General features: G+C 57.1%; 9 protein-coding genes across 9 annotated transcripts; 4 read left to right on the plus strand and 5 right to left on the minus strand.

The window, feature by feature from the left end:
- Nucleotides 1–1,268: 1,268 nt before the first annotated feature.
- On the minus strand, nt 1,269–2,528 carry PSEUBRA_000859 (uncharacterized protein; the record flags this gene model as incomplete). Its single annotated transcript, XM_016434190.2, has 1 exon — nt 1,269–2,528. One exon carries the CDS (start codon nt 2,526–2,528, stop codon nt 1,269–1,271), a length of 1,260 nt encoding a protein of 419 aa, XP_016294263.2.
- Nucleotides 2,529–2,928: 400 nt separating this feature from the next.
- On the minus strand, nt 2,929–4,302 carry PSEUBRA_000860 (Transferase; the record flags this gene model as incomplete). The annotated part of the gene is made up of 1 exon (XM_059464502.1): nt 2,929–4,302. The coding sequence occupies one exon, from the start codon at nt 4,300–4,302 to the stop codon at nt 2,929–2,931; it is 1,374 nt and encodes a 457-aa protein (XP_059321088.1).
- Nucleotides 4,303–4,583: 281 nt separating this feature from the next.
- PSEUBRA_000861 (Cyclophilin-like peptidyl-prolyl cis-trans isomerase domain protein) lies at nt 4,584–7,004 on the plus strand (the record flags this gene model as incomplete). The annotated part of the gene is made up of 1 exon (XM_016434172.1): nt 4,584–7,004. The coding sequence occupies one exon, from the start codon at nt 4,584–4,586 to the stop codon at nt 7,002–7,004; it is 2,421 nt and encodes an 806-aa protein (XP_016294264.1).
- Nucleotides 7,005–7,183: 179 nt separating this feature from the next.
- PSEUBRA_000862 (Mitochondrial substrate/solute carrier) lies at nt 7,184–8,248 on the minus strand (the record flags this gene model as incomplete). The annotated part of the gene is made up of 1 exon (XM_016434186.1): nt 7,184–8,248. The coding sequence occupies one exon, from the start codon at nt 8,246–8,248 to the stop codon at nt 7,184–7,186; it is 1,065 nt and encodes a 354-aa protein (XP_016294265.1).
- A 539-nt stretch (nt 8,249–8,787) lies between these two features.
- On the minus strand, nt 8,788–10,778 carry PSEUBRA_000863 (EF-hand, Ca insensitive; the record flags this gene model as incomplete). Its single annotated transcript, XM_016434187.1, has 2 exons — nt 8,788–10,612; nt 10,690–10,778. The coding sequence occupies 2 exons, from the start codon at nt 10,776–10,778 to the stop codon at nt 8,788–8,790; spliced, it is 1,914 nt and encodes a 637-aa protein (XP_016294266.1).
- A 1,275-nt stretch (nt 10,779–12,053) lies between these two features.
- On the plus strand, nt 12,054–13,877 carry PSEUBRA_000864 (uncharacterized protein; the record flags this gene model as incomplete). Its single annotated transcript, XM_059464517.1, has 1 exon — nt 12,054–13,877. The coding sequence occupies one exon, from the start codon at nt 12,054–12,056 to the stop codon at nt 13,875–13,877; it is 1,824 nt and encodes a 607-aa protein (XP_059321089.1).
- Nucleotides 13,878–14,241: 364 nt separating this feature from the next.
- PSEUBRA_000865 (Actin-binding, cofilin/tropomyosin type) lies at nt 14,242–14,858 on the minus strand (the record flags this gene model as incomplete). The annotated part of the gene is made up of 2 exons (XM_016434191.1): nt 14,242–14,658; nt 14,856–14,858. The coding sequence occupies 2 exons, from the start codon at nt 14,856–14,858 to the stop codon at nt 14,242–14,244; spliced, it is 420 nt and encodes a 139-aa protein (XP_016294267.1).
- Nucleotides 14,859–21,621: 6,763 nt separating this feature from the next.
- Nucleotides 21,622–23,235, plus strand: PSEUBRA_000866 (Myc-type, basic helix-loop-helix (bHLH) domain protein; the record flags this gene model as incomplete). The annotated part of the gene is made up of 1 exon (XM_016434175.2): nt 21,622–23,235. One exon carries the CDS (start codon nt 21,622–21,624, stop codon nt 23,233–23,235), a length of 1,614 nt encoding a protein of 537 aa, XP_016294268.2.
- Nucleotides 23,236–23,857: 622 nt separating this feature from the next.
- Nucleotides 23,858–25,582, plus strand: PSEUBRA_000867 (Prenylcysteine lyase; the record flags this gene model as incomplete). Its single annotated transcript, XM_016434170.1, has 1 exon — nt 23,858–25,582. The coding sequence occupies one exon, from the start codon at nt 23,858–23,860 to the stop codon at nt 25,580–25,582; it is 1,725 nt and encodes a 574-aa protein (XP_016294269.1).
- Between the last annotated feature and the right edge of the window lie 278 nt (nt 25,583–25,860).

A 25,860-nucleotide genomic window follows, 5' to 3' on the forward strand; every position in this document is an offset into this window, starting at 1 on the left:
CCCTAACCCTAACCCTAACCCTAACCCTAACCCTAACCCTAACCCTAACCCTAACCCTAACCCTAACCCTAACCCTAACCCTAACCCTAGAAGCTGTCGAAGAACAAGACACCTGTCCACCAGTCATGAGTGTAGTCCTTGGCGTTGACATGCTTTGCCTTGAGCTGCTCTAGGCCATGCTTCCTATCCTTGAAGGCTTGCTGATAGACCGGGTGAACCAAGGGCAGAAGATGGGACAGGAACGCATAGGAGTGTGCCATTGCCCAAGCAAGGGCTGGAAAAGTGCAGTCTCTGGATCTTGGATGCCAGTCTCTTTGTCTGTCTTTCGAGGCTTGAGGCTTTGAGAAGTCAGACCAAGATAGGACTGTCCAGCGGAATGCCAGTAACCAAGATGATAGAGTCCCCGTCCGTTCTTTGGAGGCTGATACTGCATGAGAGTCTTGAACTTCTCCAAGCCGCTCTTGGCAGACTTGATGGCGTCGGTGAGCTTGTCAGGTGAGGTGGGGGCAATGCGCTGGAAGAGGGGCTGGCCTTTGTTGTCGACAAGGGTGAGATTGGTCCTGAGCTCCTCGAAGCCAGCAACAGCTCTGGCCTGCCCTAGAGTCCTGAATGCGCCAGCTGACTTGGCTACCTCGACAACCTCAGGGTGCTCCTTGGTGGCTGCAAAGCGACGGCGTCTCTCTCTCTCCCTTCGAGCTGCAGGAGTGTCTCGAGACAAAACCATGGTGTGCGCAGTCTGACGGCTGTCAAAAATGCAGAAATGGCGAAGCCTCAAAGATGGAAATTGCAAAAGTACGCCGGTAGACTACAGAGAGGGCCACACGGGGCTGCGAGAAGGCCACACGGGGCTGCGAGAGGCCAAGAGACTGCCACACGGGGCTGCAAGTCTGCGAGAATGCCACACCGGGCTGCGAGAATGCCACACGGGGCTGCGAGAGGCCAATAGACTGCCACACGGGGCTGCAAGTCTGCAAGAATGCCACACCGGGCTGCGAGAATGGCTGAGGTCCGAGGCCAAAAATGCGAAAAAGCCACTCAGGGCTGTGAGATCCAAAGATGGCCACACGGGGCAGAGGAAAATGCGAAAATCCAAAATCCAAGACCAACGGGGATGGTGGTGGTCGGGAAGGAAGAGGGGTACTTTGTGAAATCGGAATTTGGGGGGCAATCTGTCCAACTCGTCGCGCGCGAGGGTCACCGAGTGAAATTTCTCAGAAGTTTTGGCACGAAAATACGATGAAATTTGTAACCCCGTATTGCCAAATGCGTCACACCGACACAACAGCAGCGGTGCCACCTGCCGTCCCCGCTGCGCCGCTAGCCGCAGCCGCCTGCTCAGCGACGATCTCAGCGACGACCATAGAGGTTGCGATCATTGTCGGGTCGATGCGTGGCGCAACGGTGACGTCCCAGCTTGGAAAGAAGGTCCGCTTGAAGAAGCCCGTTTCTTTGCGCGACTCGACGGTCCCAAGCTTGAGCAGCGACTGACCACCGAGCGCTTGCACCTGGGTGTCTTCGTCATCTTCCTCTTCTTCGTCCTCGCTGTCTTTGCTGCTCCTCTTGCTCCAGAAATGCTTTTTCTTGCCCTCGCTTGACTCTTCGTCGTCGTCGTGAGGTAGCGCGCCAGCGCTGTTGCTATTCACTTGATGTGCGCGGAGCGAATCCTGTTTGGATGCCTTCTCGCGCTCCTTCTTGGTCATGACTCGCTCGCCGTCCTGCTGCATGATCAGTGCGCCGTGGCTTCGCTGCACACGCATCTGCATATGCACCCGATCCAGAGGCTCGCCAGACAAGCTGTTCTTCGCGTCTTCGACGAGCTTGGCTGAAGCGCCGCCATCGGCAATCGTACTTGCTGCAATGTTGAGCTTGATCCGCGTTCGGTACCTAACGGTGATGGTAAAGCTCGCCCGAACACCTAGGGTCTCGTCCGCCTCGTCCTGCGCCAGTCCCACGAGGTAGTCTCTGTCCTGCTTCTTTTCCTGGTCCTCCGCATGCTCATCTGCCGCTTGTGCCTCCTCGTTGTATGCGTAGGCGTGGAAGGTGCCAAAAGAAGATTTCCACCCGTGCTTGCTGATCGCGCGATACAGCGGTCGTCCTTCTGCATCGGCGACGACGATGTCTTCGATGATGCCCTTGTGCAAGCGCCGGCGCAAGGTGAAGGCGACGGTACCGTTGGCAGGGTCGGAGACAAAGTACTTACGTGGCTCGAAGCGGTGTTTCGGCTTCGCGCCGCCGAACGCATTGCTGCTGCTGTTGGTGCCCGGTGTAGCACTGGGCTTCTCGAGATTATCTTCATTGTCCGTGTCAGAGTAGCCCTCTTGATGAGCAATTGCAGAGCTCGCTGTTGCCGCAGCAGCTGCCTCCTCGTCCTTTGTGGTCAGCTTGGCAGGCCGAGACGAGCTGAAGACCCATGTTCGGGCTTGGTGCTGGTCGGTGTAGTTTGGTATCGCACCCAGCTGACCCCGGGGCGGAGCGACGATGGGTAGGCCTTCGGCGAAGACGCTCCCTCTGCTGTTACCTTGACCCATGGTGATGAGTGTTGGATACGCGTATGAGTCGAGGATGGAGAGTGGGAATGGTTTGTCTATTGAAGGCTAAAAGCATTGATATGGACCAGCGACAACACACGGGTATACTGTACATCATGGTCAGCTTACCAGCACGTGGCAGTACGTGACGTAGGTTCCTAATTTTTGGGCTCTCGGGAACGATGCTCCAAAATGCTACCTCGTCTTTTGCCGAGCCAGTACTTCAATGCCTCTTTGTTGTGTCTGACCGGCGCACAACGTTGAGCCCTAAGTCTTCGATCGAATAGGAGCCTGTCAGACGTAACTCAGTACATGCATTGCACCATGCTGAATGCCGAGGGCATGGAGACTTAGCCATCATGTGCAATTCATTGTCGGGGGCATGCGAACCGCAATTCAGTCAGCCAATATATCTTACATGCGAAGCCCAATCGCCATCTCGCATCAGCGCGCTCCAATCTTCGCTCCGCAAACACATGCCAACGACGGTCTCGCCCGACGAGCTCTTCGGCATCATGTACATCAGACTCTCGACGGGAATGAATGCAGGACGTCGTACGGCGAGCGGCTTGCCAAGTCCCAGGTTGAAGTCGAGCTCGTGCAGCTTGACCGACGCCCATGAGCTCAGCATGATGCCGGTAGACGGATCGACGGGCGCCGTGATGCTGATGCTGCCTTTGTCGTCGAGCCTGTTGACCACCGTGGCCAAGGCTCGAGTGTCATGAGCCACGCTTGGTGAGTTGAGGGCGTGTCGCAGTTTCGAGGCAATCTGGCCAAGCGACGAGCGACCTACTTCTTCCATTGATGACTCGTTGTACGCCATGTTCGTCAGTGTGCCAGGATATGTTGCAGGGACAACCAGGCGGCTTCGCAGATCCACAGCACGAGCAAACACCGTTGCTGCCTTTGCATCGAGACGAGTAGCTCTTGCGAGAGATAGATGCTTCCATATAAAGGCGCATACTGCATCGTCGGAAGTGATGTAGTCGATTGCTGGGTCCTTTGTCGCCGTTGCGAGTCGCTTCAGAGCTGCTACTGATTCAGCTGAGATGCTCACGTACGCCCACAAGCTTTGAGGTGCCGCAATCGATAATTCTGCTTCGGATGGAGGGCTGGACGGAGCCGGAACTTGCAAACGACGGATCCACTGTTCATCCGGTTGCCAGTGCTCATCGAACAGATCGATGGCCTTGCTCTTGTCCATGTTGCCGATCGCGAGCTGCTCCTGTGTGAGTGGTCGTCCAGCGCATGCTGCTGAAAGCCAGGTCATGATTGTCGCCTGTCCGACCATGTCCATGACGTTGTGCTGACCAACGATGGTGAGAATGAGACCGCCGGCAACGAGGTTTGCCTGCGCCGCAAGGACGGGTCCTGTTTCCGCGACGAGACCCGCTGTTTGTCCGGGGAGGTTAAGCGTCATGCATGAGGCGATGAGCTTCTCGTCAAGCATCGAGAACGGATATTGAGCATTGCGAAGCTCATCCAATGTTAATGCGCCGTCGACAAGGCTCAGATCTTGAACGACGAGCGGGATCTCCTTGCTCTCGACAATGCGGTAGGAGCCCGTGCGACTCGGACTGCTGTCCTCGTTGACGACATGACCGCTAAGCCAGGGCAGCTGTGCCGCCAGATGGTCAAGTCCGGAGCGAAGGACTCTTATCGCATCATCTCGCGCGGCCTGCTCGTCCACGATGGCGTAGATAAAAGCAATCTGCGTGTACAGCTTGAAGAGCGATGGCTGACAGCCTAAGACGTCGAGGCGGCTGCTGTCCATGTCACCCTTTGCAGTTATCGATGTTGCAGGTACAGATCCAGATGGCTGTGCGTCTCCGTCAGGTGCGGGTGATAGCAGCGAGGGTCCTGGGGACTGTTCGGTTGTCCAAGATTGCAAGAAGGGTCTGAACTGCACGCGAGGATGGTCAACGCACCACATCTCGAAATTTCCAGGCCGGAAGTCGGACGTGGAGGCAGCGAAAGCATCTTCTTTGCTCGTCTTAGGCTTCCTTTGCTTCAACTTCCATTCATCCACGATCCGCGACACAGGAAGCTGCAAGCATGTCCGACGCAGGATCCTCGCGGTCGGCGAGTTCTGCATCATCCTCGCGCTCTGTCACGCCAGGACCGCAGATCCAAAAGGATGGCTCTATTCGGCAAAGGAGGAGATCGCAGTCTTTCGACACGACCGACTCGGACTCAGATGACGACTCAGACGATGCGCCGGGTCCGCAGCCTGAGTCTGCACCTGCGATAGACGACAATTCCAGCGACAATGGTGATAATGGTGACGTTGGTCCACCTCCTCCGCCCGCAGCAGATGCATCCTCTGCAATTCACGGTCCCGACAAGCGCATATCAAAACGAGCGCACGAGTCAATCGAAGATGACCCGGCACAGCAGCACAAGAAGCGCAAAGCACCCGTCTTACCTCACGAAGCCACCTACCTCTCCAACCTACCGTCCGCCGACCGCTACTTCAAGTCGCTGATGCACAGAGATACGGTCAACTCGGTCACCGTTACTCCACGATCCAATTTTGTCATCACCACCAGCGTCGATGGCTGGGTCAAGTTCTGGAAGAAGTCGTCGCTCGCGCCACCAGCATCTTCATCATCAGCCGCGTCCACCAATGGTTCCGCTCCGGCATCTTCCGTGTTTAGCGGGTCGTCGGTCGTCGAGTTCGTCAAGCAGTACAGAGCACATCTTTCACCGATCATCGCGTGGAGCTGTTCAGCGGACGGCGCGACATACGCGACTTTGGATGCTGAGGCCAACATCAAGGTTTTTGATGTTGACAACTTCGACCTGATCAACATGATCAAGCTGCCGTACAAGGCGCGAACTCTAGCGTGGGTGCATCGATCAGGTAGCGCCCGCACGCTGCTGGCGGTATCCGACGAGGGATCTGGCAACGTTCGCATCTACGATGGCAGAAGCGCTCCTGTGCAACAGCAGCAGGGCGGTGACATCGATGCAGAAGAAGTAGCGACAGGCTCCTCGACAGCAACGAGGGCTTCAACTGTGTCACACCAGCCCATCTTCACAGCTTCAAAAGTGCACCGCTCGCCCGTGCACATCCTTGCCTTCAACGCACAGCACAACGTCGTCGTCTCCTGCGATATCACAGGCTTTGTCGAGTACTGGGTGCCTGAAGAGCCCTTCGCCGCTCCATCCTCAGCCAGAATACCTGGCATCTTCGAGCTCAAATCGACCACCGACTTGTTTGACTTCAAAAAAACCAAGACGGTCCCGACGACACTCACCTTCTCCAAGGACGGCGAGAAGGTTGCCATCTTCTCCATCGTCGATCGTCAGATCCGCGTGTTCGACTTCCGCACCGCCAAGATTGTTCGACGGTACGACGAGAGTCTAGAGGCTCTGCAAGCGATACAAGCCCTGCCTGCGCCGAACCCCGAAGCTTCGGCAGACGCCGATGGAGAAGGCGCCGCTGTGCAGCCGGAAGTTAATTTCAGACTGGACCAGATGGAGTTCGGACGCAGGATCGCACTCGAGCGAGAGATCACGTCCTCCAATGCGTCCGGCCCCCTCTCTGGCCTGGCCAATGCGAGCTCGCCCGCGCTGTGGAACGTCACATTTGACGAGTCGGGCCACTTCCTCATTTACGGCTCGCTGCACGGCGTCAAATTTATCAACCTTGTCACTGACCGATGTGTTCGGCTGCTGGGCAAGGACGAAAGCGTCCGCTTCATCAATGTGGCGATGTTTCAAGGTGCGCCAGACAAAAAGACCACCTCGCTGGCTGCGGCTGCATCTGAAAACCCCTTGCTGGCGAAACAGGGATTGGTGGATCCGACACTGTTTGCGACGGCGTACGGGCGGGCGAGGTTCTACATGTTCACGCGCGTCGATCCAGACGCCCTTGGGGGAGCTGGCGACAACGAGAACCGGGATGTGTTCAACGAGCGACCTACGCGGGAAGAGCAGACCATCGCCTCTGCTACCGCCATCGGGAACGGTCGTCGCTCCACTACCGCTTCGAGCGGCACAAAGCACACCGCAGCGACGCTCCACACCACGTTGGGCGACATTCACCTCACTCTCTATACAGAGTTGGTCCCCAAGACGTGCAGCAACTTTGTCGGCCTCGCGAAGAAGGGCTACTACGACAAGGTCATCTTTCACCGCATCATCCGCAAATTTATGCTGCAGACGGGCGATCCGCTGGGCGACGGCACGGGAGGCGAGAGCCTGTGGGGCGGCAACTTCGAGGATGAGTTCCACCCGAGCTTGAATCATGCCAAGCCGTTTACGCTGAGCATGGCGAATGCGGGGCCGAACACCAACGGAAGCCAGTTTTTCATTACCACCGTGCCGACGCCGTGGCTGGACCGAAAGCATACCGTGTTTGGCAAGGTCGAGGCCGGAATGGATGTCGTCAAGCGGATTGAGGAGGTCAAGGTGGATAAGAACGACAAGCCAAGGCAGGACGTGCGCATCATCAATGTGAGCCTGCGGTAGCACATGGGAGATGAAGAATAAGCATTTCCTTGTGATCGTCCGGTCCCAATATGCGTGACGTGTGTATGTGTGTACAGTTCCTCTCTATAGGCAAAGTGGTGTTGATGGAGCCCAGACTGTCGCTCGCCGTACTGAGCCTCTGTGGAGCTTGTGAATGTTCGATGGAGATGCTTGCAACCTCATGCAAGTGCCTTAATTCCGGCGTCGAACGTGCCGAGGAAGACAGCGCCGCCCAGGCCGATCCACATCGTTCGCGGCACAAATCCGCTGAACAGCGTTTTGACGCCTTCTGTCCTGCCAATATGCAACAGAGTTGGGATGATATCCGTGTTGACACCGCGCGGCAATGAGTCGACCATGGCCGCAGCGGCGGACGATCCGACACCGGCTGCATGCTTGGTATGCAACATGATTCTCGTCTTGACCACGTCTAGCGGTGTAGTGAGGCCGGCAGCGATGGCGCCTGCGATGCTTCCTGCGAGTCCGGCCTGCCATGTTGGAAGATTGCGCACGAGCTGCTCATCCGAGAGGGTCGTGGTGGAAGACGACTGCGATCTCGCTCTCGATCGAGCCATTTCGAGCTTGAGCCTCTCATACAGCGGGAATTGGATGCAAGTGAAGGGAATCTCACGGCCGACGGTGCTGCCGAATCCTCGGTAGTAGCCCCTCAAGCCTGCTTCTTGGAAGACCTTCTTGAATGCTTGGAACGTGGTTGTTCCCTTGCCATACGTCATGGTCTGCTGTCGAGACTTGATCACCTCGGTGGGCACGCGGATGAGGCAAGCCGCTGTTTCGGCAATCGATGCTGCGCCCATATGCACGCCTGCAGGTCCCAAAGTGCCATCGCGTCCAAAGACGCCCGGCGCCCACCGCACCAACGCCGGCTTCATCGACTCGTAGGTGGTGAAGAAGACGGCAGCACCGGGAGCGGAACCTACTGCTGTCGAGGCGAGCCCGCGGTAGACACCGGAGAATCCACCTGCCGCCCAGAAGCCTTGTGAGGATTGCAGGCGAGTCTTGATGGTGTCGATCGGGAAGAAGAGCAGATCGACGGTGAGACCCGAAAGAGCACCCGCTGCGAGCGCCGAGGCGAACGGTGGGCCCGTCGCTGCTGCATCGACGAGACCTGGCTTCGGCTCGTTGGGTTCGAGGACAGAAGGTATTGACAGGTGAGGTATCCGTTCGTGTGGGGTCTCGAGGCTCCCTTTGGATGAGCTCGCGGTCGCACTCTCACCAGGTGACATGTTGATGGTCTAGCTCTTGCCTTAGTCCGCTCCCGAGTCTGGCGATATCTGGTGTGAGACTGAGACGAATGAATCGAGAAGCCGCAGTGTCGACCTTCGAGCTTCGAACAGCTGTGCCGCCTCGTGTCTGAAGCCTGTACGTAGTTCGCTTTGTAGCAGATGAGCTGAGCCGTAGGATCCACGATCGAGATGGCGAGTCGGATGGAGCGGAGACGAGGCTCAGGAAATGATGTGATGACGACGAGTGTTGAGTCACGAAGAAGCTTGAGAACTGTGGCCACGAAGAAGGAAAGCGATGCAGAATGGCCGGTCAAAAGACCGTGCGCCGGTTCCTCCGAAGCTCGTGTGACTCTTTACGCGAAGAATTCTTTCATGCGAAAGGCTTCACTATTTTTGCCTCTCATCACTGCCGATTCGACTGCTCAGGCTCACATGAGTCAGATCACAGCTTCTTCGTCCCTCACAACACGGCCTGAATCTCCTTGCAAACTATCGCGTCCGATGTGTGTGGGTATTGCACGGAAGAGATGGATGCGAGGTCATGGCTGAGCTACACCGAACAGCCCGGTCAAATAGCCCTCATAATCGTACACCGCGTCCTCGACGCCTTCGACTTGGACCTGTGGCATGGCAGACTTCAGGTAGTCGATGGATCCCTGAGGAAGCAGCGCCAGACGCAGGTCGAGTTCGGTGACGTAGGGCTTGTCGCCAGCCAGGCCCTGGAACGCCTCCAACAATTGATCGGGCGAGGTGGTGTCTTCGGTGATCTCGCGAAGAAAGGTGAGGAACGCATCGTACGAGACAGCGCCAAATGTCTCGCATAGCTGCAAGTGGATCTGCTCAATGTCGTCTTCGGTATAGATGATGCCCAGACTGGCAAGAGCTGCGCCCAGTTCCGGCACTGTGAGTGTGTTGGAAGCATCCTTGTCAAAGTAGCGGAATGTCGACTCGAACTCTTCGAGCTGGGCTGGGGTAAGGTTGGTGTGCTGCCGCGAAACGATCTGATTCTCGATGAAGGCCAGCTTCTTCGAGACGCTCGCGCGGACGAGCTCCCACTCGAAGGCAAGATCGCTGAGCGTAAAGATGGTGTGGTCGTTCTCTTCCACCTTGGCGTCGGTGCATTCCTGTTCGAGCGTGGTGATCAACGAGAGTCGCTCCTTGATGGGATCTAGTTGCGCGAGCAGCTGCTTGACCACCTCGAGCTGAGCTTTCAAGTCGCCTTCGATCGTGGTGATGCCGCCTGCAACTTCGCGCAGCTGTCGCTCGAACTCATTGGCAGCCTCGGCAAACTTGATTCGCAGACTCTCTTTGGCCTTGCGGATCTCAGCATTGATGGATCGACTGCGATGTGCTTCCGCTAGCGCGAGAGTGACCCATGCAGCATCGAGATCAGCCTGCCTAAGACCGTGCCGTGGAATCCATTCGGGAAGATGATAGGTCTTGAGTTTGGTCTGGATGTTGCCGAGGAGAGCTGCCAAGTCGGTTCTTTCACGGACCAGCTCGCGCTTGACGCCGATCTTGTATTCGTTGAATTGGGTGAGCTGAGCTCGAGCATCGGCGTAGGTCCCTACGAATGTCGCTGCGACCCAGGCATTCTGTAGGCTTGTCATGGTGTCAATGAGGTGAAGAGCTCTCCTTTCGTAGTCCTGCTGCATAACCCATGCGCCCTGCATGACGTCGGCAAACGTAGCGACTCGCCGACTGACCACTTCCGCCTGCTCCATGGAGCTGAAAGCGTGGAAGTACTGAGCGACGTAGGTCATGACACTGCGCTCGTCTGGCTTGGGCCGGTCGCAGAGATCCTCGACGTCGAGCAACTGCGGAATGCCAAGGTGCTCTTCGGCAATCTGAAAGGCGGTCCTTGTGCAGGCGTGAGGATCATCTTTGGGCAACGCGTCGTAGTTGAGCAAGTCGGGGCGATGTCGGTGGATCAGTGCGCAAAGTGCAAGTCCGTTCTTGAAGGATGTCGTGAAGTTGGTGACGTCGACCTCTTGGTAAGGAGCCGTCTTTCTCTGGCACCAGAGGAGCAGACCCTCCTTGGCAGTGACACCCTCCTCACTGATGTCAGCAATGGTGAAACGGAGAATGAGGGTCCAGATCATGCCGAGGATGAGCTTGAGGTTGCCATCGACAATATCTTCTGCACCGACGTTGGTGAGCACCACACCTCGACTCTTGATGAACTCGAGGGCTAGGTTGACGTTCTCGGCCTTCTGTACGCGCATGCGAGGGTTCATGTAGTAGCGCCCGAGGGTTGTGTCGCCCATGATCTCCATGAGCTGCACTAGCTTGACTCCGTCCGAGAGGTCGGATGCTAGTGATCGCATCGGAGGAATCTGTCTCGACTCGAGCTTGGTGTTGAGCCTGTCGATCAAAAGCAAATGAGAGAGTCAGATCAGGGATGCAGTTGCAAACGCTGAGCAGGTGCCGATGAGACTCACCATTTTGTGAATGTCTTTGCCTGCACTTCCTCCCAGCCGCGATCCTGATCGGGCAGACCGACGAGGACGGATGACCTCTTGTACGCCATCTCTGCGGTGTTGCGCCGTGCGCCAGTCGAGATTCGCTGTGTAACTTCCGAAGCTGAGTGCGTCACGCGAAAGCAATGATGCTTTGCGGCTGGTTTCCGATCGATCGATCCTCGGAGCAGCCGACGATTCGAATGATGATAGTGTCGGGATGTCTGTGACTTTGTGTAGGCGGGTCTCCTGATGGTTTGCCAATCGATGTGATGGTAAGGCAAAAGCTTCGAAAGCAGCTCCGCCCGAGAACGGGCCCGAAAAATCCCCCCAGCGCAACCACCAACATCTCCACCTTTGGCGGGCAACCAAGGGCCGCTGCCGCCGTTGCTGTGTTACTTTCGTCTCCTGTTTTAAAAAAATAAATTAATAAATTACAGCGAACGCGTGAAGGAAAGCGAGACCAACACCTGACCGCGGCAGTCTCCGATATCGGGTCGACGCGATCGGGTCGGAAGAGGTCCGACTGGCGTTGTGACAGTGGGCCGCTTTCAGCTTGACGGGGGTCACCCATAGACCCCAGGCGACCCTGCCGAGGAAGGCAAGGGGGTCTGATCGAGCTTCATTGCGTCAAGGGCCCGTCCGGCCACCTTGCAAGATGAAAAAACGAGCGGCGGGCCTTGGCCGAGGAGACTCGAGCTCGAATGATATGCAGGACCGAACGTCTTTGCAATCGCCCAGATCTGTACTGCTTCCAGGACTGTCCTGTTATCACTCGACAGAGAGCCTTGCGCCCTCGCTTGAGTAGCATGTGACCTCTTGTGATGAGCTGAAGGACAGAGAACTCGCTCCGTCCCTGTGTCTTTGAGGCACCCCGAGCAGCAAACGTAATACGCGCTTTCTGTCTCCCTCTTCTCGCTGCCTGAATTTCTGTCAGGGTGCTCCGACGAACGCGTGGGAACGGCCATGTGAGAGAGTTGCATTGCAGCACGCCGTGGCAGTCCAAAGCGAGGTACAAAGTTGGTTAGGGTCCAGCGCAGAATCGCCCGCTGCTGTCAAGTGACTGGTGCAGAATGCTGTTGCCCTCGCGCTGCTTTCCCTTTGATACTGCTTTACCTTGCTTGCATCACTACACCAACCTCCATCACCATCTGTCGGCGCGGCATCAAGCTCAGAGCTCTCCAGAGCCGCCATGACGTCTTCTCGTTGCCGTTCATAGGCCGCTGACTTCAACACGCAGCATCGACGCCTGTCACGGGCTCATCTGCATAGTCGATTCTGCCCTTCCACCGCTTAGACTGGGATCTCAATCTACGACTCAGCCGCATCTCGCAAAGCTCCCAGCCATGAAGGCGATCTTGACAAGCTTTGGGAGACGCGCCAATGTCGATCGGCGAGAGGCCCCAGAAGCTTCGTACCATTTCAAGCCTGCGGTGGCCTCTTCCAGTTCGCATACGCCGACCTATCGGACTAGCTATTCATCTTCCACAGGTCCAGGCGGAGGCATAGGCGATGCACCTTCGCCAGCTATTCAGCGCGCCGTCAAAGATGCCCGCCCCTCAGGGTCATCGTCACGCTTGCCATCGCATCCTCCATCGAGCTACAGGAAGCCGTCCAGGCCGACTTCCAACGCCGATGGGGTCGCCCGAGGGCTTGTCGGGAAGCTGTCGACGGCTCACAGCAGGGATGCATCGCCGTCGCAGTACGCAGCTTCCGCTTCTCGAGGGTCTGCAGACTTGACTTCGGCATCGCGCCCCGGCTCGGCTGGGTCCAGGTCCTCGTCGACCAGCCGCGCATTACATCCGAACAGCGCCTTCCACCCTACATTGCATACCCGTGCTATCAGTCCGTCGAGCAAAGATGCTGCTGGCGCCGATCTCTCTGGCATGACCTCTGCAGAGCTGGCGGCACGATTGAACGAGCTAGCAGTGGCGAATGCGGACGGCCTTCTCACCGACAGCGAATATCGTATCCTACGCCAGGCTGTATTCGACCGGATGATGCGCGCCGAGCAGCGTTGTACGCCAACAAGCCCAGCAAGCGCACCGCTCGCGCTCAGCTTGACTGGAAGCGACCAGAATCTCAGGCCTGCCGTTGCGGACGACAGTGTAAGCAGCAACGCGAGGCTCTCTTCGGATCTGCTCGACGTCGACACGGGCAGATCCAGATCTTCGCTCGGGTTTGCGGCTTCAATCTCTTCCTCCATCCGCAGCGGTCACAGTGGCAAGCCCTCGAGCTTTCAGAACGTCACGCGGCTGTTCAAAGGTCAGGCCGCTGCCTCGAAAGCCACGCAACAGCAATCCAGTCAAGAGTCGCACGCGAGTCAGGACAGTTTGCATCGCAGCGCAACGGGTCGATCAAAACTCATGCGGGTCGACTCGATCAGCAGATCCTCGCAGCTGTCGAATGACGATGGTCAGTCGCATCGCGCCTCGTCGTTCCGCACGCAGCAGTCATCCGCTGCAAAGTCGTCTCGGTTGTCGACGTTCGGCCGTCTCCGAGCTAACAGCCAAGCACGTCGTGAGCAAGCAGAGACGTCGGCTCGCGACATGGAGGACGCTTTTTCAGCCGAGAGAACTGCGTACTCTCTTCGCGCTGTGTCACTGTACGACGCGAGCGACGTCGAGACTACAGGCAATAATCCGCCAGCATCCGCTCGGATGGACGTCGCTCCGACCTCTCTTTTCGGCGCAGAGTACGTCGGCAAGCATTCTCGAGAGATCCGAGCGGAGATAAGCGTGGTGCAAGCCGAGGGCAATCGAATGCTCGCCACTTTTGCAGCTCTGGAAGAGACCCTAATGGCCAAGCACAGCAATCTCGAGCCACTAGTACGGAAGGACGTTGCGGAGAGAGCACGAGCGTCGAACCCTCTAGCTTGCGTTTCCTGCCTTGATCTCTCGGATGGAAGCCACGCTAGACGACCGTCGCGCCCACCGCCTCCCTCGTCATATCGGTCACCGCGCACGGCTCCTCAGGCGTCGGGCCTAGTCTCGCCGGATTCGTCTTTCCCGATGGATGACGATTCCACCTCCGCGGACGTCACCGCCTTCGAGACAGAACTCATTGGCATTTACACACAAAAGGCCGCCGTGGTCAAGCGCTACCAGGATCGGCTCGCCTTCCTGCAGAGCAAGCTTAGATCGGCGACCATCCGCGAAGGGCTCAAATGATCGAGGCAAGCTCATGAACGAGTCGCCTTTTTACCCATTAGGATCCATCCCCTTCTTTTCTACCATGGCTGCTACGCTCTGGACAGCACAGCCACCATCACTCACTCCGTTCCCTGCCGCGGCCCGCCTCATCTGTACTTGTATTGTGCCATCAATTGGAATGGAAGCATCGCGTATCCACCGCTCACGGGAGCTTGCCTCTTCCGTCAGAGATGTGGTGTGAGACTGCAGAGGAAAAATGCCGTGACAACCTGAGGGAAAGTACGCCAAGTTGCGAAGAGAAGTATCGATTGCTCGGTCGTCATGTATAGCTAAAAGGTGTGTTTCGTCAGCCGAACATGGGATGTTGTGCGGTATCTGCGGCTTAGAAGCTCTGTCGGCTGGCCTTTTCGTGGACGGTCTCCTGGCTGACCTCGGAGAAGTCGGTGCCCTGCACCTCGACCGAGATACCGACGAGCGATTTGCGCAGTGCGTCCTTGGACGAGGCGTAGATCATCTTGGGCTTGATCTTGGCGTCATCAGGGGACCAGGTGAAGAAGCAGATCTTGTTGCGCTTGCCCGCACCCTCCTTCTCAAATTCGTAGTCGTAGATGGCATAGCGACATTCCGCGGGTGGCAGCTCGGCGATGAAGTCGTCGTACGAGGCCGAGGTGGACGAGTTGAGCACGATGATCTCGGTGTTCTTGTCGTTGAGGCCGTAAATGATGTATTTGAGCTTCTTGCCGAGCTTGAGCTCCTGGAACTTGTCCAGACACTCCTGGGAGACTTTGACGCCGGACGACTGCGGAGAAAGGTAGCGCCGGTCGGAGCGAGAGGATCGGATCGCAAACAAAGGCAATCGAGCGGATGACGTGTGTTTCGAGATGTCGAGACAGAGTAGTTTGCGCGATGATGCGTTCAGAAGAAAGGGTCGGCAACAACACTAGGATGTCAGCCATTGCTTCTGGCTGCAGTCCGCTCTGAAGCGCGCGTACTCACCATGATGAGAAGATATAGGACCGAAGACGAAACGACGAGGATGGATGTAGGAAGAAGTGAGAGTTGATAGCAATCGATGCGAATCGCGCGAAGATGACGGACGTGCGCGCTGTGTGGTTGTCGAGGCTTGCGTGTGTTGCTGCGTCGCTTGACAGAGAGAGAGTGGAGTTGGAGAGACCAACACCGACCGACAGTCCGCCTTTGCGAGGTCACAGAGCACACACAGCCTCGACATGGCTCGCCATCGTTATCACCGATTCATGGAAAGCGACTGCTGGATTACAAGTTGAGCGGCCTCACTTAAATCAATTTGGAGGAAATGTAATTCGGTGGATCGACCTCCAACACGGCCCGTTCCAATTGCTTCAAGGGGGGCAGGAACGGTGGGCATCGATTTTTCAGGGCCATTGTTACGTCGAGCTATCTATCTTTGAAAAGAATGAAACCAAACTCAATGTGTCGCCCGAGTGACCGACTAGCCTCGCGTCCACGGGTCCGAGAATAGCTCTGACGGAAAATCAGTTCTTCCGATTAAAAGAAAGAGAAAAATCTCATCTGTGCGTGTGCTCTTTTGCAGGCAGCCGAGAAAAAAGAAAACAGATACGCGCATTCCCGTGGACGCTCGCTTGCTTCGCCACGGGAGCTCGCCGACACACGTCGTCGAGCACCATTTCTTTTGTGTTAGGATCAGCAAGCCATTGTTCGATGGCGTCGGTTGGGCCAGAAGCATGCTGACAGCAAATTTTGCAGCTTCTATGCCATCTACTGAACGTCTTATCCTAGCATCGAGTCTTCGATCTGGTTCGCTTCGATGCGGCTTGCTCCAAACAAAAATAATGAATAAGGGTGAAAAGGGGCAGACCTGGGTGGCATCAACAAGAAAATGCGTTTTCGGAGCGCGAAAGTGCAAGGTGGCTTGTCCTTGCACCGGAAGACCAGAACAAAAGTCACGCTGAAAACGCTCCGGACCGCTCGGGTGTCTTTGTGCTGTTTAGGCTGATAGTTTAGACCGGACTCCGCCCTCGACTCGCATCGTCTCGCTTCCATGATAGTCTACAATCGCTGCTGACCGACCCCGCCGATTGTCATCTGTCCTGGGTCGGGTCTTTCGTGTGTCTTGGATTGGTTCGGCTCGGCACATTGTGCGCACCAGCCGGTCCCAGCTGGATCGCATCGATCGACGGGCCTAAGCATGCAAACTAATGGGCGATTCGCACACCAACGTCGACCATGGTTAGGTCAAAAGACAGACAATGGCGTCGCTCCGGACCGTTGGGAAATTTGTGCGGCTCGCTTGACAAAGAATTGCACAACAAGGAGCTACAATGCGCTAGGCACTAGCGTCTAGCGTCTGCATGCAGGAGAACACGCCGCCACAAACCAAGACGCATCAGGCGAATCGCCTAGCGAGCCGGATGTACGCCTCGCTTATGCCTGTTCGACGATGCTACACGTGCGGCCGTCTGTATTGCCGGCGAATGCTGACACGATTCCATAGTGAGGTATTCGAATGACCCGTGCTGCTTGCCTGCCCGTGTGAGGCATGTGTGAAAGGTCGACGAGCTCCACGCTCGAAGCGAGTGACCTCGTGCAATCGCTATCGGCTCGGCCTACCTATTGCTTTGCCCCTTCTCCGGGTGAGGACGGCAGCAGGTTGTGTGATTTCCGCCGCTCTAGCCAGGCAGAGGATTCGAGACACGATCATGATCGTGCACGAGGCGACTCGACGAGCGCTAAGAGCGGGATTTTCTCCTCATCAACTCCATTGAACTGCTTCCGTTGGAGTTCTGCAGTCAAGCAGAACAATCCACATCCCATATGCACAATGTACCCTCGCGAGGTTCGTTCGTCGCATGATTGCGTGACCTCTTCGGAACGGTAAGGTGAACCGCTCGAGTCGTGCCAAAACAAAAGGAGGTTCACAAAAGGACAAAGGGCGAGCACTGACAAAGTTCTTGGAACACGAAGGGGCGAGTGCTAATGTAAGTGCCATGTGGGTTCATGCACCTGTAAACAAGGGCAGTGTCTCCTTACCCGTTTGAGCGGCTTGACCCCACTGATTCGATTCGATCCGGTTAAGACGTGTCACGCAGACAGCCGGGGGTGACACACTTTGGTTCCAGCACACCATCGAACCCCTCAGGGTCGGAGCTGAGGGGGAAAAGGCACATCCGATTCGAGGTCAGCTCTACTGGGTGAGGAAGGGCATCGTGTTTTATCAACGACCGGAGTGCGAATCCACCAGGCAAAGGCGTCAGCAGGTCTCGGCACGGATGTTGATCCGCACCACGGCAGTCGCATCAAACGGAGACTCCATTGTCTGTGTGGATGTACGTACACAGGCACGCGCGCTCATGTGCCCGTGATGAACGGGAGAATCTCAGGAGCGGAGATCGAAGCATTGAAAAGAACATGAGAACGAAGCGGTTGGATGGATGCGCGCCAAAACGTGAGCAGGTTGGCCGACTGCATGCGTATGGCTGTGTGTGCGGTCTGTACCGCCAAAATGGTCGCTTCTACTCATGGCCCGCACGAACCTTGGGTTCATTGTTGGGTGATGCTGAACGATTGACCGACGCGCTGCCCGCAAGCGGGTGCATCCGTGACCTTTTCGGGATACCTGCGGGTCGTCCAGCTGCCCTCACGACACCGGAGCGTTTCCAGCTAACCCATGCATAGACAATCCCGTCGGAAGCAAGCGAATCGTAAGGCCAATCAATTTGATGTTCTGACAAGGGACAGATTGAAACCATCCGAGCCTGCATGTGAGGCTCGACAAGCTGCCAGATCGAGCGACGACTACACTCGCACCAATTAGCAACGTCAAGACCGAGTCGATGCGCTTCGGACCCTTTTTCCTCCTCTCAACGTCACGACAATAGAAACGCGGCGCTTGCATTGCCTTCCGCAGAGCCGCCAGCCATTCATACGGAAAATTGGTGTCGGCGTCCTTTCGGTCTTGAACTCGGGCTCACTCTGTTCCACACTGGACACTTCAAACAGATGAGTGGAATCGCATTCTGGGCGTGACCGACTCTTCGCCTCGAGTCCAGGTCGTGCTGTATACTCCGCTCACATACCCGCAAGCAGGGGAGCAGTCAGCTAGGAACCGGATCGGAGTGTCAAAGGGCGGCAGCCAACCCCCTTTGCTTTGATTTTCAATTACAGATTTTGATCTGTTCGGGCGGTAACCAGACCTGATGCGTGGCGATGACGGCCATTGGTTCGGCGGAGCAGCCAGGCACGGCTATCTCGGAGCAGGCCTCAACGAACACGATCGTCGCAGATTGGAGAGCGATACCGGCACCGGCCAAGCCGATTGATGGAAGCCACCCCTGATGGCAGGAAAGAAGAGGCGGGAAGGCTTGTTTCTGTGGATCGAGGTGCTCAGCTGCCTCGGTTAACTCGGGCTGCAGCTGCATGTTTTGGTACAGAACTCATCATACACTGTTCCGTTCGAGACATGTCTCGCCGGCACACAGACATTTTGCATGGCCAATGCGAATTGGCCCGAAGCTGGGACCGATCGGGAAGGCTGCTACAACACGAAACCGAACTAGCGCAGGCGGAGTGGCAAAGCAGCGGAGAGACAAAACCAAGACGAATTTGAGCTTGCTTCTTTTGAGAGAGAGGCAGCTTCGATGTCACGAGCTCGGATTGCCGGTTGCTTGTGCGGAGCATCTAGATTGAAACGAGGAACGATCGAAAGGGTCCTCTGCATGTGAAGCCAGATTTGTGGCTGACCTGCATCCTCGACATACATTCGCCGCGGTGAACGGGGAAACCAATTTACAGTATGCCCTTCGCCCGGGTTTCGTTCATGTCGACTATCCGCTGCTCTTGTCGCATTCGACTCGGGTTTGTTTGGCTGGTTTGGCAGAGTCCGAGGTCACATATCACTCACAAAGATGTCGATGATAGTCGGCAAGAGGCTGCTGGCTTCCACATGTAGATCTCGGACAACAAAGAACCAGATGCGGCTCGAACCGAGAAGGGATCAGAGCTTGCGCTTTGTCATTGTTGTTCGAACAACTAAAGAAGCATGGGCTAGCTGCATACACTGCTTGTACCCGTGCCGCCTGACCATCGAGCAACACTCGTTGCCGGTTGAGAGATTCGCTGTCCCTCATCGACATTGCGCACCGAGCACGAGTGGGGTCTTCAGGTCTTTGGCCCGCTACCTCTGTGTGACTTTGAAAAGGTGGCAACCGTGTCGACGGAAGTGCCGGCCAAAGCAGTGCAGACAAGGCGTTGCCAAGGTATCCATGCCGACAAGCACGTTCTTGGCTCGGCGAAAGCGACTGTATGATTCATGTCGATGCTCGTCTTCTTTTCTCTCGCCAAGATGCGGATTCGGGATCGAAGCAAACCGTGCAGGTCTTGACATGACCAGGCACGACCCTGTGTGAGACAAGACGCGGCAACAAGGGCTAGCGCATGAGCAAGGATCGTCGACCGCATCAGCATTCTCGAGCTAGGGAAGAGCAGGTCTCAGGCGGGACTCTCGGCTGAAGGTGAGTTGTGTGCATTGGTGGCGGCTCCACCAGCGGACGAGCTTGAAATCTGCGGACCAAACAAGGGACGCGAAAAAAGGAGTGGCGTACTCAGAAAGTAAGCGAGGTGGGATCGAGCCTGATCGCGCATGTCTGTGTGCAGCCGAGTTTGTCACTCCGTCAGCACGAGATCCCATTAATAGAACTCGGCTGTACGCGTTGCTTGCGGTCGACTGGCTGGCCGGCTTCATGTGACTTTTCTTTTCCAGACGTTGAAAGCTAGGAAAGAGAGTTTGACGGGAGGGGCAGTTCAATCTAGTCACACCGCTTCTGGAAGCGAGATTGACAAACAGCGACTCTTGCACCTGAATCTCATCCCGTCGGAGGGCAAATGAAAACGTAAAATTGCTCAACGCCGAGAAATGCCGAAGACTCTTAGCTGTGTCTCTCTCTCTCTCTTACCCCCTTTCCTGCTCCCTCTCGATGTGTGTCTCTCTAGCCCTGCTGAATACCGCTTTCGGGCACGCTTTGTCCTTGTCTCTCTCATGCAACGACCCTGTCTTCTGTCATCTCGAGACGGAAGGGCAATGCTGTGTCTTGCATCGTATCCACAAACACTCGCCATCAGCCTTGTGCGAACCTCGCGCTGATATGCCCACCGCCGTCCTGCTTTCCTCAAACGAGCATTGCGTCGAGTGCGCAAGGTGCGCGCTCTAGCAAGCCTTGTACCCATTGTTCATTGAAAAGCGCCGCTCCCACCTGCTCAGTTGGTCATTGTGAGCTAAGCAGGTGCGGCTACGGCATGCTTGCAAGCGACGAACAATGGCGATGAGCAGATGCTACTGTAACTCTTGTTCGCAATTTGGGTCAGCCCACTTGGATTCGCATCGTGACACCCGCTGCAGTGGTGCGCTTCAAGATCCGCAACCCAGAGTCAGGACCCAGATGTTTTTAGCTGCAAAGCAACTTAACTTGTGGCATCACGCACACGCACACGCACGCACGCGGCGCCATCTGATCACAAAAGCGATTATCGCGGCACACTTCCGAGATCAAATTGAGAAAAGCTGCGTTGACTTACCCATGAATCAACACGCTGACTGCCAGGCTCTTGCCAATTCATTATTTCTCCCTCCGACGCTTTCTCAACCACATTTTCGGGTCCCCCGCCGCCGCCTTGAAACACTCGCCTTGTGCTGAGCTGGCAAGTGAAACGATGAAAGAGCATCCTGCCGCTCATGCCCGAGCGGGTTCCAGTGTATATCTACCCTAAGAAAGCTGATTCATGCGTTCAAATGCCTGTGCTTCGGCCTTTGCGAATGCTTCGAAATTGGGGATTTATTTGTTTCTTTTACTTTCTTGCCTTCGCCTTTGCGCTGGTCTCATCTGCAGCCTGGCTGATTCGTAATGGTAATGCAGCGATGGCTTAGACTCCTCGACAAGCTTGTCTCGCTCGCTTCGCTTGGACATCCTGCATTGCATGCATGCCTTGAGTGAGATAGTGAGGTCAGTGCGGCTTGTTCCTGCTTGTCTTGTTGTCCGCTCAAATGGCGCTTCTGGCTCACCTCGCTTCTGTTTTTGGCATCAGTCAACCTGCTTGTTCACGCTTTTGTCCGCTCGGCATGAAACAGGCGGCGCTCGCTCACCATCTGAACAATAGCTCACCCGCATGGGAACTAAGCAGAAAGCCGTTGGATCTTGGCCTCGCCTACCTTCTTCCGCTTGATCGCCCCACCACCCGCCTGCGCAGCTGCTGGACATGGCCCTTTTACCGAACACACAAAGCATCTGCTCGCTCCCTGTGAACTTTGCATGACAGCTCAGGTGACCGAACCCAGACTTGCTCTGCCGTAACGCTTGCTCGCCCATTGTTCTTCCAGCGCTGCGCATCTTTAAGGGGGTACCCTTCATCCCCTTCGCCTCCTCCTCCTCCCCTCCCTTCTCAGATCATCCCCGCTTCGCCCACAGCTCTCGCCAGAACCATCATCATCATCCTTCTCCTTCTTGTCTTCCCAGCTCACGACATCATCCCTAGTACTGTCCGTTTATAACGCTTCTTGCACCACACTCATCGTCGTGGAAAGCTTTCTTTGGCCGAACCTTCTACCACTGTTACCGCCATCGACGAAGGTAGCTGCCTCGCCACATTGTTCGATCACTTGCAAAGGTCCTCAGCGCTCTTGCTACAGTACCGACTGCATACAGACAGACGCTTAAGCAGCCCATCTTGCGACTTTACCCTAGTCTTCACCTGATTGACACGTCGACCAGCCATGTTCCCCACCCGCTCCGCCGAAGGCGACCGCCAAACCCTCCCGCCCATTTCGGCCCTCTCGTCCCACGAGGGCTCGCCGCATCCTAGATCCACCACCCCGTCCAGCCGCGCTCCTCTGCGACCACCCTCTGTGATGGACCACCGACGCTCTCCACCTGCTGGACCTCTCCCTCGCTTGCCGCCCGCCCGCGACATGGAGCCTGTCCGCTCCGGCCCTTACCCTCGCGGCGACGAACCCTACGGCCCTCCTTCCTCCAAGTTCGCGCACAGCGGTCCGTACGAGCGCAACTCACCCCCCACTGACGAGGCTTGGCGCACGCACGACCGTTTCCCGCCCGCCAAAGAATATAGTCCGCGCATGCCACCTTGGCAGCGATCGGGCGAGCGAATGCCTGCGCCGCCAGCCGCAGGGATGCGCGATGAAGGAGCGTGGAGGTCTGCGCCTCCCCCTGGCCATCCGGAGTACGCACGCGAGCGAGCGATGGAGGAGCAGCAGCGGTGGCGCGAGGACCAGCGAGCCCGTCCGCCAGCGTATGGATACGAGAATGGGCCTGGCTTCGGACCTGGCCCGCATTATGCGCAAGGTCGACCCATGGAGGATCTCGCGGAGGACGCACGTCGTGTCCGCCCTCGTACCGGCGAGGACGATGCAAGGTATTCCGCCGCTCGACCGTATGGACCTGGCCCTTACAGCCCGCCCGAGCCACGTCGTCACAGTGCCGCACCCGGTCAAGCTCCGATGCGCATGATGGCGGGCATGGAGCCTCCCCGCCCCAACACTGCAGCCGGCACCTCGGTCGCACCGGCGCCCGCCCCACCCACCACCGTCAACGCCAACCGTCGAGTCGCCCATCTCCTGTCGGAGCAGAAGCGTCGCGAAAGCATCAACACCGGGTTTGAAGATCTGCGCCAGGCCATTCCTGCCTGCCGCGACGGGCAGGATAGCAAAGCGACCATCCTCAAGCGCGCCCTGGAGTACATTCGCGAGCTGGAGGGCGTCGTAGACCGACAGCACAGAATGCCCATGGAGAGCCACCCGATCAGCTATGGCAACCACCGCAGTCCGCCTGATGACAAGGACGACCTCAGGCGCTTTGGCCGACCGGGTGGGGACGAAGAGCGACGTGGTGCAGGGCAAATGGCTGGCGGCAGCGGGAGCAGCAGCAGCAGCGAGGCGGGCAACGGCCCGAGGGTCGGTGGTCTGCCGTCGAACGCGTTTGGCAAGGGTATCGCTCAAGGTTTCACTCATGCTTCAGCGCCGCAACACATGAGGGAGTACCGTCCGTATTCGCCACACGCCCACCCAGCGCACCCACCGCCTACAGAGGCGAGCAGAGTCAACGGTGCTTCTCCCGGCGTCAAGCGCTGGGCTGAGGACTCCGACGAAGACGACCGCTCGCCTGCTCGCCGCAGAGTGTCCGACGGCGACAAGGACGAGGCGTCGCAACGCTCGTCCGCCGGTCCCTACTACTTTGCTGTTCCCCCTCCTCCCATTGCCACCCACGCCCGATCGCCACTCGCCCACTCGCAGACGATGCTGGATCAGCCGCGCGCCGACTGGCACCCGCGTATGGAAGGCAGGCCGCTGGTCGACTCTGCGGTCCGTGTCTAGTCGCGAAACCCCTTCCCAATTGAACAATTTGTCACGGATCCCTTCGCTTTCCGTCCCTGCCTACCCCTCTTAAGTCACCTGTTTCCGTTTCCTTCTAATCATGTAGTCTACCATCCGCCGTTTACCTACACTCGCAGGGCTTCTCAATGTCACCGGTAGAAACGCAGCTCCTCTTGCGAACATGTCACGGATCTCGCGCAATGGTTGATGATCAGTGTAAGAAAATTGTGCCTCGTCCATTGCGCGATGGCGGGCCAAGAGCCTGATGGGATGCCCGAAAGGCTGCATTTTTGCGACCTCAATTTTTTTGGTTCACCGCATTAGGCTCTCTTTTTTTTTTTCGGCAGAAAAAGCTGCAGCTGCGCGCTGACGATGCCCCATGCGCAACCAAAACCCTGCGCGAGACCCTGAATTTCCTTAGAGCTGACAGGACCTATCCTGCCTCTCATCATCGTCTCGCGGGCTTTCTGCCATCATCTTGCTCACACTCCCATCAGGAGCGGCTCAAGACCGTCTTGGGCAGATCGATCACCTGCCGTCGTTGCAGCCCTATCCTCTGCGCCCTAGTTGAAGTCAGTCTAGCGGAATCGCAACGGCCCCTGCTTGGGCGGGCTCAGCAACGATGATCCGCATCTCGCTGCTAGCGCACCTCACCCTCCTCCTCGCACTCGTCCACGCGGTCGTCTCGCATCAGCATCCATTCTCGGCCGCACAAGACGCCACCACCACACCACGAACACAGTCCGATGTCCCTCAACCGCCACTCTTCCCATCTCGAGAGACCGCCGACGTCCGGCGCATCGCCATTGTCGGCGGGGGCCCCTCCGGCACATCTGCAGCATACTTCCTTTCCACCGCCGCGTCGCACCTCTCTTCCCTCAACCACACCACCACCCTTTCTATGACCCTCTTCGAGCGATCCCCCATCCTCGGTGGGCGAGCGGCCATCACGCACCCCTACACCAACACCTCCTACGACCCCATCGAGCTCGGAGCGAGCATCTTCGCCGATGTCAACTACAACCTTCGCCGGGCGGTGCAGGACTTCAAACTGGACACAGGCGCACATACGGGTGTTGGTGGCGAAACGGGTATCTGGGATGGTCAGCAGTTCCTATTCACTGGCGACCAGGGGAGTTGGTGGACGAGCGCGAGGTTCTTTTTGAGGTATGGGTATGGGGCGGTGACAACGCAGGGGTTGGTGGCGAGGCAATTGGGGTGGTTCAGCGGGCTGTATCGGGCGCCGTTTCTGCATTCGAGGGAGAGGGAGGGGGAGAAAGAGAGAAAGGAGACGGTGTCCGGGTACCCATGGTCTACCGTAGGCGAGCTTGCAGAGGCTGTGAACGCATCGAGTTTGGTCGGCCAAACAGGCATGGCGTTCCTCAAGGACCATCGAGTGGGCGAACTGTTCATCGAGGAGATGGTCGAGGCTGCGACGCGGGTGAACTATGCCCAGGATACGGATGCGATTCATGCCTTTGGGGCCATGGTCAGCCTCGCTGCGTCCGGAGCGACAGGCGTCAAGACGGGCAACTTTCGCATATTCGAAGAGTTCGCCAAGCGGAGCGGCGCACGCATCCTCACTGGCGTGGAAGGCGAAGTGACGGGTCTCATCCGCTACCCGACGGCCAACGGGACCAAGTGGTATGTAGGCTCAAAGAGCGGCGAAGGGGAGCTGTTCGATGCAGTCATCCTCGCCACGCCGTGGCACAACAGCGGGATCACGCTGCTCAACACGCCGCACCGAGTTAAAGGTGTACCGTTCGTCCATCTGCACGTCACGCTGCTTACCACCAGTCGCACCAGCCCACGCGGGTCCTACTTTGGCATGGGCGAGAACGACGCTGTGCCACGGACCATCCTCACTTCGTCCGAGAGCGTCCGTCGTGCCAAAGGCGACACCTCCAAAAAGGGCCCTCGTCTGGAATTCTTCTCCCTCACCTACCTGCGCAGCGTCACGCACCCGCAGGACGGGGGTAAGGAATGGGTTGTCAAGATTTTTTCCCCCTCCGCCATCCCCGTCTCTTTGCTAGACTCCCTCTTCGGCGATTCGATCTCGTGGGTTCAACGCCACGAATGGGACAGCTACCCTCAACTGCATCCCACCGATCGCTTCCCGCACATCGAGATCGACGACAATCTCTACTACTCCAACGCCCTCGAGAGCCTGGTGAGCACCATGGAGACGTCCACCGTCGCCGCCAAGAACAGCGTCGCGCTGCTCATGAAGAAGTGGTTTGGCGATGCGTTTGTCAATGGTAAAGGGTGTAGGTATGGCGTGGGCGATTGGGGGAGGGATCCGATGGATGGCGAAAATTGGGCGGGGTGGGGATGCGATTCCGGTTGAAGGACGATTTGCTCAGCGAAAAGGTCCTTGCTTCAATTGCACACACTCGCATCAAACTCAACATCATCGCTGAGATCGACACGTGTGCAGTCTGTGATTCTGACGACAGCTTTGAGAGCGTCGCGGTCGATTCGCGACGGTGGTGCTCGTTCAGGGTTCTCCGAATCGAGTGCATTCCGAGAGAGGAGGGGCGCGTTCGACACCGAGCTAACGAACAAAGACGATGATGCTGAACAAGATGCGATTGCAAATGCGATGGACTGATGCTCCGAACTTAG

Source organism: Kalmanozyma brasiliensis (assembly GCF_000497045.1).
Source record: "Kalmanozyma brasiliensis GHG001 unplaced genomic scaffold PSEUBRA_SCAF11, whole genome shotgun sequence".
In the NCBI taxonomy this organism is placed as follows: domain Eukaryota; kingdom Fungi; phylum Basidiomycota; class Ustilaginomycetes; order Ustilaginales; genus Kalmanozyma; species Kalmanozyma brasiliensis.